Source organism: Hyperoodon ampullatus (assembly GCF_949752795.1).
Source record: "Hyperoodon ampullatus genome assembly, chromosome: 9".
Taxonomy (NCBI): domain Eukaryota; kingdom Metazoa; phylum Chordata; class Mammalia; order Artiodactyla; family Ziphiidae; genus Hyperoodon; species Hyperoodon ampullatus.
This window is the reverse complement of record NC_136922.1, coordinates 15,544,658-15,559,053: the sequence shown is the minus strand read 5'-3', so window position 1 is coordinate 15,559,053 and position 14,396 is coordinate 15,544,658. Positions and strand designations below refer to the sequence as shown.

The following is a 14,396-nucleotide window of genomic DNA, read 5'->3' as shown; positions in this document are numbered from 1 at the left end:
GTAAAGGAACCATGTGACAATTCCTTCTTAGACCATTGTGTCTGTAATGTTTTTGTTTCATCTGAATAACCGGTCTACTTCTTTTTATCATATAAGGACAAAATAACCCTTCACGATAGCTAAGAATGAACGTTCCTTGAGCGCTTACTAAGCATCAGCAGAGTTCTAAGCATTTTGTTTACAACTAATCCTTTATATCAATTACAGTATGGATACCTGGTTCCTGGTAAAATGATTCCCCTTTTCCTGTCTATGGCTTCTCAGGGCTCTGTAATCTTTACTTTTCTTTAAAGGGCTCTATTGTGTATGTATTTCACTGAAAATAGTTTCAATTTTTTTTTAATTAAAAAAAATTTAAATTGAAGTATAGTTAATTTATAACATTGTATTAGTTTCAAGTGTACAGCAAAGTGATTCGGTTATACATATATATGTTGTTTACCCATTTTCAAGTTGTTTTTCCATGGAATACTGACCAGGTGGTAAATAATGCCTAATGAAAAGAAAAAATATGTCTCTTCTGCAGGTGGTACATGTTGTATAGTAAAGTCCCCCAAAGCAGCAGGCTTATTGTACAGAGTACTGTGAACCTTTCGCACAGCTACCATGGCAGGGGGGCAGGGCATCTACATAGCTACACTACAATACCAAAACCAGTACATTGACATCAGTACAGTACTGTTAACCAGATTACAGACTTTATCCAGCTTCCCCCATTTTTTAACTGGTGTGCATTTGTGTGTAATTTCCTTTTTAAAGTCACTTAAGACAATACTGAGTCTTCTAAACAACAACCTCTATTCTCACACTGAGTAAATGAGCTAGTCAGGCATTAAAGTATAAACATAACTTGTGAAAATAAAAAATGTCTAGATCAGTTAAACTGTATTTGAGATAGGAAAACACAAACTGTGTTTGGTTTTTCTTTGTACATTTCTTTTATGGTGTGAAAGTAGTCAGGCTACAAATTCCATAGTCCATTCAGAACCGAACAGCTGAATTGGGGGCAGGGGTTGGGGGCCTGTTCCTACCATTGTGTTAAAACCCAAATAAGGAAGAGAGCGTGCCATTCAGCATTTTTCACCTTAATTATCATAATTCCTGCAAGACAAATTATCTCATTTTGGCATGCCACGAAACAAAAACTTGAGCTTAGCTGACCACCCAGACCCCTCTTTGTGACTCTGCTGTTCAGCGGTATCACCATCAGGCTTCTTAAAGGAGGCTGTGTTACTGCCTCTTCCACGCATTAGTTCACCTACTCATTCGCTGAATCATTATGAAGCCCCTCCCACATGCATTTAGCACAGTAGGTTCTGGGGATCTAGCAGGGAACAAGACAGATAAGTTTCACACTGTCCCAGAGAGGCAGCGTCAAATCTTTGAGAACCTCTCTGTGATCTTCAGCTTCCTCTTACTAAATGACATGATTACTGATCATCATCCAAGGTTTGAATTCTGATTCCAAGACCCCAAGCTCCCCAAGTTTCTTTTTTTTTTTTTTAAGATTTTTTTGATGTGGACCATTTTTAAAGTCTTTATTGAATTCGTTACAATATTGCTTATGTTTTATGTTTCGGATTTTTGGCCGCGAGGCATGGTCTTATCTCCCCGACCAGGGATGGAACCCGCACCCCCTGCATTGGAAGGCAAAGTCTTAACCACTGGACCACCAGGGAAGTCCCCCCAAGTTTTTTTTTAAACAAAGAGCAACCCCCTCTCCTGACCTACAGTAAATAGACATACACTAGACCATCTCTGCTTGGGAAGAATTTCTTTTGGTCATAGGTCTTCAGATCTGCCTTTCTCTGACCCAAGGTACAGGCGAGTAAGTGCTATCAGATCATCTATGGCATGTCCCTGTCACCGTGGTGGGGACAAAATCATGGCTGGGGACAGCTCACAGTCCCGGGTCTGGTGTATCGTGCATGGCATTGCACACCAGAAAAGGGTGTATCCTTTGATAGGCCTTGAGGCCCTTGAAAGGACTCACTTATTTACAACCTTCACCTTTGCTTCTCTATGGTTATTGGATTATCTCAAAGTACATCTGCTTTTTATGTTTTTCACAGTCTGTCCTGGCAGCTTTAGCGCTTGGAAACTTGAAAGGAATGCTGATGCAGTTCACAGAAATACGAAGATTGTGGCGAAAGGATAAGTATGATTGTGTAAGTAGAGGCGATGGTATTTGAAAGAGAGGAATCAGAATGACATTTTAATGCTGATGTAAAATGCATATTTATATTGTAAACAAAGTGAAATTTTGTTTCTATCTGTCTGTTCAAATAACCTGAGTTTGGTTTTTTTGCTATCTTGAAACTACATACTCTAATGATTATTCTCTGGGATTTTAATGTAAAAGGATGAGCTACTTACAAGTAGGAAATGGTCCATGAAACACAAGGGGAGAACTTCTTAGATCTGTTGTAAAAATTCTTGCAGTCACCTCTAACACCACAGAAACTCTCTGAATCTTAGGGTATGCATTGCTTCTGTTCTTCATTACATCATATGTTAGTTTCCAGAGAATCTGTGAAGAAAAATTCTGAACATTCCTTTTGGAAACACTTTATAAAGGCTCCCCTCACTCTCAGCATGCCTTGCAATGAGAGGCCCGCGTCCCTAATGATATCAGGGTCAAAGTCTGTGGTATAAAAAGGCTTGTTAACATAGCTTATGGTACTTAACAAGCATAAAGTAATAAACCACACTTGGTTTAGTTTTGCTGCTGATAGATCAGTGTTAGGGATTTTAACACTTTTTTGGCATGCTAGGAGTCTGGTAGAGACAGTAGCCTTTAATTAAATCAGAGGACCAAAAGTAAGAGATTAGTCCAGGCTCTACCAATTAATTTGCTGATTTTGACAAACAGCAGCTGGTTCTGGAATTTTCGCTGTGACAGATTCGATCATTTCCTTAACTGGCTCAGGGATGGGATTAGAAATGGATACACTCCCTTGGGATTTTTGAAACGATTTGCTTGTGTTTCTGCAGCTCAGAACCCGAGCCAGCAGAAATGACCTCAAGGCAGGTCCCATCTGCTGTGCACTCCCAACTTCTGCTTTGGACCCTAGAAGTTCATGCTTTCTTATAGCTCTGGACCTAGGACACTGTACTTAAATGAGAGTAAACGGTAGTGTATGTGTTGCGTTCTTTTGACAGCTAATTTGGGTTATGACCTTCATCTTTGCCGTCGTCCTGGGCCTCGGTCTAGGCCTGGCTGCTAGTGTGGCGTTTCAGCTCCTGACTATCGTCTTCAGGACCCAGTTGTAAGTGCCCACTGTGGTCTGCGTCCTTGCAGGCTTTGACCTGCCCAGGTTGGAGGAGAAAAAAACCTGTCACTTGTTAAGGGAAAAGCAGTTTAGTTATAGGTATGCAAATCTATCAAGATTGGCTGAGCCTGGGATTTCCCTGGTGGTCCAGTGGTTAAGACTCCGCGTTTCCACTGCAGGGGGCGAGGGTTTATCCCTGGTGGGTACTAAGATCCCACATGCTGTGCGGTGTAGCCAAAAAAAAAAAAAAAAAAAGGAACAGAAGATTGGCCAATCTGTTCTGCCTCACCCCAAGACCTGAAGGTGAAAGAATGGCCCAACCTTAGAGCATCAGCCAGATCTCACCAGTTATTGGTCTGCTCCCTGCTTTGACACCAATTCAAAGAAATCATAAATCTCTGAGTCTGTTTGCCCTGCTGTAAACTGGTGGTAATTCTATTTTGAGCAGGTTTACTGTCTTTGTGTCAGACTTGTTAAACATGGGAAAGTGTTTCTGAGAAGATTCTGAGATTTTCCGTGTCTGGGGGAGTGTTGTTGTTCCTCTGGATGGGTTGTTAGATTGGACTCCCACCTGAAAATCAAGGAGCTGGATTAGAGAACTTCTCAAAGGCCCCTCTCATCCCAAAATGCCACAAAAGCTACTTAGAATTCTTGATTTTTAACAGAATTCCAAACAGAATTCCAGTCCAAATATCTTTGGATTCTTAAATCTCTGCCATGTAATGTCACCACCGTGTGGTCACTCAGCCTATGTTGGATTACATGGCATAACAGAGAGGTAAGGCTTGTTGGGATCTAAGGTGCTCTAGAACAGAAGGTGTTATCATAGTTAAGGTTGATCCTGGACTGACGGAACACATTCACATTGAAATGTTCCTGCACTTGTTTATTCACTTATATTTTCATTCATTTCTTGGGGACCCATCAAGCACAGAGACAAACTGAGTGGTCATAGGCAAATCATAATACTTCTCCATGTCCTCACCTATATAATAAGGTGACTGTATCTGCCTTATTTCACCCACTAACTGACGTTCAGAATCAAAATGGCAAAGCATATGGAAGTGCTTTGTAAACTGGATGTGGTAAGTGGGAGGAGAGGCACGGTTCCAGGAGCTGTGGGAGGGTCAGTCAAAGAAGGTGTTTGCCCTCCAGGGCATGATGGCGTGAGGATTCCCCAACCTTTAAAATTTGAAAAAGCGAGCCTGCTTTGGGATGCTGGGAAAACATCGATGTTAGCCTCATAGGCCTAACATAAATGCATGAATGATTCACTTGGTGTTGATTTTTCCCTACAGTCCCAAATGCAGCACGCTGGCTAATGTTGGAAGGAGCAACATCTATAAGAATAGAAAAGATTACTCTGAAGTAAGGAAAACTCATTTTTCTCTTTGATTTGCTAAATGATATTAATATAAATCTAATGGGCACCATCTACTATGACTTCTCTGCCTTACAGATGTATGAACCAGACGGTGTGAAGATTTTCAGATGTCCATCTCCTATTTACTTTGCAAACATTAGTTTCTTTAAGCAGAAACTTATCGATGCTGTAAGGTTTGGGGTTATTAATTTTTTTTAATTCCACTGAATATCTAGGAAAGAAATGCTTGTTCTGTAACAGGAGTGTCATTCATTTCTCATATGTTGAGGCTGGGTTGTGTTTGTGTTTTTTATCCTGTGTCCCAGGGCAGGTGGAACTACATTATAAGGAGTCCATTAATATGTTGGGAAATGAGACTTTTTTTTTTTTTTTTGCGGTACGCGGGCCTCTCACTGTTGTGGCCTCTCCCGTTGTAGAGCACAGGCTCCGGACGCGCAGGCTCCGCGGCCATGGCTCACGGGCCCAGCCGCTCCACGGCATGTGGGATCTTCCCGGACCGGGGCACAAACCCACATCCCCTGCATCGGCAGGAGGACTCTCAACCACTGCACCACCAGGGAAGCCCGAGACTTTTTGTATAAGGTCCAATATAGAGACCCTTTTTATTAAATTCTGCTGTAAAGTAAAAAGATTTACTGCAAGATTTTGGGCTGCTGGTTTTTAATAGATGGTCTCCTACAGATTTTCTTTGGGAATCAACTTCAGAAACAACACGAGTCTTTAATATTTGACCGCATCTTGAAGAGATTCAGGATAGCAAATGAATACTTATAAGTGAAATGAATAAATATAATATAAATGAATATTTAACACTAAATAACAACTAGTGTCTCTGGTGGACTGGAGAGAAGCTGACAAAGAAGCAGACTTTAAGGTTAAGAAACAAAAGCTCAGCACTCACTCTTTCACATGCCTTCTGGTCCACTCTATACCTTGCATAGAGCTTCTGCCTTAAACCCTAACTATTTTTAGTCATTTGTTATGCATCAAGTATCTTTCTACCCAACAATTTTTTTTTTTTTACAAAAATGGGATCATACTGTCTATCTGGCTTTAGATACTGTCCTTTTCACTTATCTTTCCATCTCACTACATTTTTTTGTCAATGATTTTTTTATTACATAATTTGATCCTCCTTACTTATTACTCTGGAGCTAAATATTACCACAATAAGAACACATTTCTTTTGAAAAGGGGAAAAATGAATGTTACCCTCAGATCTAATACTAAAAGTATAAAATAAGATATATAACAGTAGATATTATAAAATATAATCATATAAATCTTAATAGAATAAAAAGTATCTAGAAGCAGGATACTAATTAGATGCCACTCATATTCAACAAATAGAAAAAATAAAATAAAATAAAATTCCCTAAGGGTTGTGTGGGCCAAAAACAAAAACAAAAACTTCAAATAGAATTTAGACCCATTAATGGATACTTTAGGGATAAAACCTGGATGGTACAGAGGTTTTTGAATGTTAACTGCATAGAGGCTGAGCAGACCATAGGTCTGATACAATGCTCTCAATGATGATGTTTGGACCACTTGTAAATTTTATTTTGAATATCTGCTTTATGTGTCCCAATCCTTCAACCCATCCCACTTAATTATGCTATATAAGTAGAATTATGCTATTAACTAGAATTATGCTATATAAGTAGCAGAATACTCAGCATTCTTGTAACACAGCAATGGGCTTTTCAGGTTGGCTTTAGTCCACTTCGAATTCTTCGTAAGCGCAACAAAGCTTTGAAGAAAATCCGAAAACTGCAGAAGAAAGGCCTGTTGCAAATGACACTGGTAAGCTTCTTGCCCACATTTCTGCGTACTATACCTAAAAGCTTAGTAAAATGTAGTTCAAGAGGTTGGTTCCATTCCTTTAAATGAAATGCCGGATAAACAAGGTACTTTGTGTGTCAATTAGTGTCATGTTTTTAAGGGTCTCCTTAAAATTGTATTCTCCTAAGAAAATTTTTATTCTCCAAATAAAACAGTTTACAGTCCTATCACTTGACCCAACTATGAATCTATGCTTCAGAAATTCCCTACTTATCCTCGACATACAGTGTTTTGTTTAACATCTTTAGTGGAGTATATTTGCTTTACAATGGTGTGTAAGTTGTTGCTTTTTTTTCTTTTTTTTTTTGGCGGTACGCGGGCCTCTCACTGCTGTGGCCTCTCCCGCCACGGAGCACAGGCTCCGGACGCACAGGCTCAGCAGCCATGGCTCACGGGCCCAGCCGTTCCGCGGCTTGTGGGATCCTCCCCGACCGGGACACGAACCCGTGTCCCCTGCATTGGCAGGCAGACTCCCAACCACTGCGCCACCAGGGAAGCCCCAGTTGTTGCTTTATAACAAAGTGAATCAGCTATACGTATACATATATCCCCATATGCCTTTCCCTCTTGTGTCTCCATCCCACCCTCCCTATCCCCCCACCCTCCCTATCCGCCCCCCCACCCCTGCCTAGGTGGACACAAAGCACCAAGCTGATCTCCCTGTGCTATAGGGCTGCTTCCCACTAGCTATCTATTTTACACTTGGTAGTGTATATATGTCCATGCCACTCTCTCACTTCTTCCCAGCTTACCCTTCCCCTTCCCCGTGTCCTCAAGTCCATTCTCTATGTCTGCATCTTTATTCCTGTCCTGCCTCTAGGTTCTTCAGGACCATTTATTTTTTTTTAGATTCCATGTATATGTGTTAGCATACGGTATTTGTTTTTCTCTTTCTGACTTATTTCACTCTGTATGACAGTCTCTAGGTCCATCCACCTCACTACAAATAACTCAATTTCCTTTCTTTTTATGGCTGAATAATATTCCATTGTATATATGTGTCACATCTTCTTTAACCATTCATCTGTCGATGGGACACTTAGGTTGTTTCCATGTCCTGGCTATTGTAAATAGAGCTGCCATGAACATTGTGGTACATGACTCTTTTTGAATTATGGTTTTCTCAGGGTATATGCCCACTAGTGGGATTGCTGGGTCGTATGGTAGGTCTATTTTTAGTTTTTTAAGGAACCTCCATACTGTTCTCCATAGTGGCTGTATCAATTTACATTCTCACCAACAGTGCAAGAGGGTTCCCTTTTCTCCACACCCTCTCCACCATTTATTGTTTGTAGATTTTTTGATGTTGGCCATTCTGACCAGTGTGAGGTGATACCTCATTGTAGTTTTTTTTTTTCTCATTGTAGTTTTGATTTGCATTTCTCTAATGATTAGTGATGTTGAGCATCCTTTCATGTGTTTGTTGGCAATCTGTATACCTTCTTTGGAGAAATGTCTATTTAGGTCTTCTGCCCATTTTTGGAGTGGGTTGTTGTTTTTTTTGATATTGAGCTGCATGAGCTGCTTGTATATTTTGGAGATTAATAATCCTTTGTCAGTTGCTTCATTTGCAAATATTTTCTCCCATTCTGAGGGTTGTCTTTTTGTCTTGTTTATGGTTTCCTTTGCTGTGTAAAAGCTTTGAAGTTTCATTAGGTCCCATTTGTTTATTTTTGTTTTTATTTCCATTTCTCTAGGAGGTGGGTCAAAAAGGATCTTGCTGTGATTTATGTCACAGAGTGTTCTGCCTATGTTTTCCTCTAAGAGTTTTATAGTGTCCAGTCTTACATTTAGGTCTTTAATCCATTTTGAGTTTATTTTTGTGTATGGTGTTAGGGAGTGTTCTAATTTCATTCCTTTACACGTAGCTGTCCAGTTTTCCCAGCACCATTTATTGAAGAGGCTGTGTTTTCTCCATTGTATATCCTTGCCTCCTTTATCAAAGATAAGGTGACCATATGTGCATGGGTTTATCTCTGGGCTTTCTATGCTGTTCCATTGATCTATATTTCTGTGTTTGTGCCAGTACCATACTGTCTTTTTTTTTCCTTTCTTTTCTTTTCTTTATTTTTGGCTGTGTTGGGTCTTCGTTGCTGCGTGCGGGCTTTTCTCCAGCTGCGGCAAGCAGGGGCTACTCTTCGTTGCAGTGTGCGGGCTTCCCATTGTGGTGGCTTCTCTTGTCGTGGAGCAAAGGCTCTAGGCATGCAGGCTTCAGTCGTTGCAGCATGCGGGCTTAGTTGCTCTGTGGCATGTGGGATCTTCCCGGACCAGGGCTCGAACCATGTCCCCTGCATTGGTAGGCAGATTCTTAACCACTGTGCTACCAGGGAAGCCCAAAGTTTATGTTTTGGTCTTGGCGGTATAGCACAAAGGACAGGGACTCTGCCTTAGGTTTCCTTGGTTTCCTTAAGGTCCTAATTCTTACTTCAGCCCAGTAGAGGCTCTAAAAGTGTTTACTGATGATAATAGTGATATTAATGATTGCTAAATTGATCAACAGCACAAGCTATACTGTCTTGATTACTGTAGCTTTGTAGTATAGTCTGAAGTCAGGGAGTCTGATTCCTCCAGCTCTGTTTTTCTTTCTCAAGATTGCTTTGGCTATTTGGGGTCTTTTGTGTTTCCATACAAATTGTGAAATTTTTTGTTCTAGTTCTGTGAAAAATGCCATTGGTAGTTTGATAGGGATTGCACTGAATCTGTAAATTGCTTTGGGTAGTATAGTTATTTTCACAATGTTGATTCTTCCAATCCAAGAACATGGTATATCTCTCCATCTGTTTGTGTCATCTTTAATCTCTTTCATCAGTATCTTATAGTTTTCTGCATACAGGTCTTTTGTCTCTTAGGTAGGTTTATTCCTAGGTATTTTATTCTTTTTGTTGCAATGGTAAATGGGAGTGTTTCCTTAATTTCTCTTTCAGATTTTTCATCATTAGTGTATAGGAATGCAAGAGATTTCTGGGCATTAATTTTGTATCCTGCTACCTCATCAAATTCATTGATTAGCTCTAGTAGTTTTCTGGTAGCATCTTTAGGATTCTTTTTTTTGTGTGTGTGGTATGCGGGCCTCTCACTGTTGTGGCCTCTCCCATTGCGGAGCACAGGCTCTGGACGCGCAGGCCCAGTGGCCATGGCTCACGGGCCCAGCCGCTCCGCAGCATGTGGGATCCTCCCAGACCGGGGCACGAACCTGCGTCCCCTGCATCAACAGGCGGACTCTCAACCACTGCGCCACCAGGGACGCCCCTAGGATTCTTTATGTATAGTATCATGTCATCTGCAAACAATGACAGTTTTACTTCTTCTTTTCCAATTTGGATTCCTTTTATTTCTTTTTCTTCTCTGATTGCTCTGCGTAAAACTTCCAAAACTATGCTGAATAAGCATGGTGAGAGTGGGTAACCTTGTCTTGTTCCTGATCTTAGTGGAAATGGTTTCAGTTTTTCACCATTCAGAATGATGTTGGCTGTGGGTTTGTCATATATGGCCTTTATTATGTTGAGGTAAGTTCCCTCTATGCCCACTTTCTGGAGGGTTTTTATTATAAATCAGTGTTGAATTTTGTCCGAAGCTTTTTCTGCATCTATTGAGATAATCATATGGTTTTTCTCCTTCAATTTGTTAATATTTGTTAATATCCTTCCATTCCTGCGATAAACCCCACTTAATCACAGTGTATGATCTGTTTAATGTGCTGTCAGATTCTGTTTGCTACTATTTTGTTGAGGATTTTTGCATCTATGTTCATCAGCGATATTGGCCTGTAGTTTTCTTTTTTTTGTGACATCTTTGCCTACAGTGTTTTTCTTGGTCACAGTTCTTATGCATATTAGTATCCTCTCTTGCAGAAAGGATATATATGTACTGTTGATGGCTTTAAAGATTCTGACGAAGAGCTGGACAATGATAATATAGAAGAACTGGATCAGCCCATCAATACCACAGACCTGCCCTTCCAGATAGACTGGAACGCTGATCTTCCTCTCAACATCGTGGTCCCTAAAATCAACCTCCACAGCCTCATTCTTGACTTTTCAGCAGTGTCATTTCTTGACATTTCTTCAATGAGGGGTCTCAAAATGGTAATTTCTTTTTTCTGAATGGAAACAGCTAATCAGTCACTAAAGGTAAAAAAGGTGTATTTGTGGAAGGATGCTCCTTTATATAACACATGCTTAAGTAGAAGTAAATTTTAATCTTAGAATATTTCATGGAGGGAGTGCAGGTGGGGCGTGTTCAGAGAACTCTTTAAAAGTGCATTTCCCATGAGACTGCATATAATTTCTAATGTATGCTTATAGACAACAATGCTCATAATCCTATTAAATTTCAATTCTGCAATGCCTTCACATCCTTGTGGGTGTTGTATCTAAATTGTCCTGAAATAGAGGAGGTCTTGGGAAAAAGTGGAATAGTGGGCCTTTTGTTTTTATCCTCATCTGTCATAAGGCAGCGAGATTTCACTTGACTATATAACAATGTGTGGTTTTTTTAAAGTAGATATGCAAAAAAATAAATGTCACATGTGATTTTAAAACAGAACTTGTAACAATCAGGTTGCAGGCTGTTTTCTTTGCACAGTTTCGTCAGCATTTCTAAAATAATGAGTTTCTAACAGAAATGCAGAAACAGATATCAAGAGAATTTAAGAATTCCAAGTCCCCCTCTTTTGCTTTTTTTTTTTTTAATAGAAATCTGCCTACATTAAAACTGACCTAAGATCTATTAAGTATAGGTGAACTGGATACAAAATTCAAAAATAGGATCAATTTTATTTCCTTCAAACTTATCTTTAAAAGAAAATCTAAACATCACATAACTTTTGAGACTGCTTGCCTTTTCTTTTTCTTTGTTTCTGTCTGTTTATTTTAGCTTTGGAGGAGAAAATACACAAAAAGTTTATGGTTTTTTTTCTTGTTGTTGTTGTTGTTTTTGCGGTACGCGGGCCTCTCACTGTTGTGGCCTCTCCCGTTGCGGAGCACAGGCTCCGGACACACAGGCTCAGCGGCCATGGCTCACAGGCCCAGCTGCTCCGCGGCATGTGGGATCTTCCCGGACCGGGGCACGAACCCGTGTCCCCTGCATCAGCAGGCGGACTCTCAACCACTGCGCCACCAGGGAAGCCCAAATTTTATGTTTTGATCTTGGCAGTATAGCACAAAGGACAGGGACTCTGCCTTAGGTTTCCTTGGCTTCCTTAAGGTCCTAATTCTTACTTCAGCCCAGTAGAGGCTCTGAAAGTGTTTACTGATGATAATAGTGATATTAATGATCGCTAAATTGATCAACAGTACAAGCTACTTTTCTTAACCTTATATGACCTTTCTTATATCACTACTGTCCTTTGTTCTTAGCCTAGAGACCAAGAAAACGGATAAAGATTCATTGGTGCTAGATACCTCCAGGCACTGTGGACAGGAATAAAGAACAATGTGTATGGGTCATGGGGGTTTTTAACTTTTATATAGATGAAAGCTCTAAGTCAAGATCATCCCATAGAAGAAACTTTTAAAATTAAATCAGAGTTCATCTTGTGAGTCAAGGCAGAACATTTTCCCATCATCCTTCCTTAGAGTTCTTTCCTTTGGATTTCTTTCTTTCTGTCATAGAGCCTTGTTATTAACTTTAGTATCTCTATACTATTGTCTCTTTTCAAAATGTAAAAGGCTCTGAAAGCAACATATCACCCTAAGACACAATTATGATAGTTTTCTTTATGATTCTGACAAGTGAAACTGTTCCCTAAGGAAGATCTACTTTCTTTTTAACAGATCTTGCAAGAATTTATCAGGATTCAGGTAGATGTGTATATTGCTGGAACTGATGGTAAGTTTTTTTGTTTTTATATTCTGACAATTTCTTCACTGCTAACTCTCAATCTAGACAGCTTCTCCAAAGAACAGGCACTTTTTATGATCACCAAGAAGGAAATCTAATTTGTAGATTTCCAATAGAAATCTCTAGGGAAACAGCATATTTATATTTGAGTTGTGTCAATATGTAATTAACTTTACAATTTGAATCCTAGTTTAACAGGCAGCAAAGGAGTGAATATGTAACCACTGTTTACCCTAAACTTCCTAGAAAAGTAGGCTTGTTTTCTCTTTTCCTCACCTCCCTTGATTCATCGGCCCATAATTACCTGGTTTCTACTTCACCTCACTGATGAGGTTGCCCTTGCCAAGGTCATCAGTGATGTCCAGGTTGTCAAGATCAACCACCCCCAGCCCAGCCTCATTCTCTTGCAGCTTACTTTAGCATTGAGCCCTTTCTTTAGCCTCTGCCTCCCTGACTTCTGCAAGACCATTCTTCTGAGTCCTCTCCCACCACTCTCAGAGCTCCACAGTGTCTGACATTGGTTCCTCTCCACGCCACAGTCGGTCTTCCCCAAGGTTCAAACCTAAACCCTATGGTTCTAATTCTATCAACTCTTTCTAAGTCAATCTCTTAGCATGCTTATGACTGCAAGTATGTCTACAGGTTAATGAATCCGCTAACTACACCTTCAGCCCAGACCTTTCTTCTGAGCTGCAGACCCACGTATTCAACCATCTGGATGTCCTCCAAGTACCTAAGATACATGTATTCAGAACTAAATATATTACCTTCCCTCCCAAAACTACTCCTTCTCCTTTTCTATCTTGATCACGGCATCACCACATACCCACCCAGTTGCCTAAAGTAGAAACCTTGGAGCCGTCTTTAATTTCTCCTCCCCATCCCTCTATATTCAGTGAGTCACCATAAATATTCCCTAGTGAATCACTCTTCCTCTCCATTTCTACAGCCTTAATCCAGATCCTTATCATTTCTCATCTAAGTCCTCTGCAAGAACTAATCAGTGTCCTTGTTCATACCTAGAATATTCTCCCATCCCATTTTCTGACTCATCCCATTAACATTTCTCAAGAAACTTATAGTCTAGTGGGAAAGCCCAATAATAAACAAATAAAAAGATATTTCAGGTAATGATAAGCACTGTGAAGAAAAGAGCAGGGTTAAGAGACATACAGCCACAGGGGTAGTGCTATATTAGACAGGTGATCAAGGATGTCCAGTAATGCGACATTTGAGCAGCGACTGGAATGAAGTGAGGGAGTCAACCTTGACAGTATCTTGGGGGAAAGCATTTTAGGGAGGGGGAGGACAAGTGAAATTGAGGGAGGCATGAAATTGGCATCTTTAATTTTTTGCTCTCTACTGGCTCCTATCCACAAAATCTACAGATATACTCTAGTTTCAAGGCTTCCTTATAATTAAAAATATTCTCTTAATCTCAGTAACCCTTTAATCTCTTAAACAATGTTATTCTTTCTCCATCATCCCAGGTTTTTTAAAATTGTCCTTTCCTGCTGCCTCTGCTGCCTGGCATCCCTCTTGGTCCTTAACTAAGATCATCACCTTCCCTCTCACTGCACACCACCACCCACCTGCATCCTGGGTTCTGGCAACCACAATGTCCTCCTCTCTCCCTCTCCCTCAGACACTGCTAGGTCTTGTCGATACTGAAAGTTTGCCTGTGAACAGACTTTCCCACCTCCACCCTTTCCTACCTTCTCTTCATCCTTCTTTCTCCAGATCCTAGGCATTCTTTTAAACGGTATCTGCTTCATCAAGTTTTCCCAGAATCCTGCCAAGAGGAAACAACCTTTACCCTTCTTTCTCTGAATTTCCATAGCACATGATCTGTGCCTCTCTTATTCATTCTTCAAAAACGTGAGGACCTACCTTGTGCTAGGCATTATTTAAGACCCCAAAAAAACATTAAAGAAAAAAATCAGATTGCTTCCTGCCTTTATGATTCTACAACAATTTCCCTTTCATTAAGATAGTAGATACGTGCTCTACCTTCACTCCAGGACAAGATTCATGTCTAACTTAGGTTTTGATCC

The 14,396-nt window shown here is 40.3% G+C and overlaps 1 protein-coding gene across 1 annotated transcript in view; it reads left to right on the top strand.

Annotated features, from left to right (window-relative positions):
• SLC26A3 (solute carrier family 26 member 3) overlaps positions 1 to 14,396 on the top strand; it is a gene marked incomplete at both ends in the record, with an annotated part of 32,626 nt that overhangs the window by 12,880 nt on the left and 5,350 nt on the right. Inside the window, 7 exons of the mRNA XM_079711247.1 lie at positions 2,073 to 2,168; positions 3,163 to 3,269; positions 4,571 to 4,640; positions 4,732 to 4,824; positions 6,367 to 6,462; positions 10,353 to 10,586; positions 12,276 to 12,330. Of these exons, the coding sequence (XP_079567373.1) occupies positions 2,073 to 2,168; positions 3,163 to 3,269; positions 4,571 to 4,640; positions 4,732 to 4,824; positions 6,367 to 6,462; positions 10,353 to 10,586; positions 12,276 to 12,330 (751 nt within the window). The remainder of the gene's footprint in view (positions 1 to 2,072; positions 2,169 to 3,162; positions 3,270 to 4,570; positions 4,641 to 4,731; positions 4,825 to 6,366; positions 6,463 to 10,352; positions 10,587 to 12,275; positions 12,331 to 14,396) is intronic.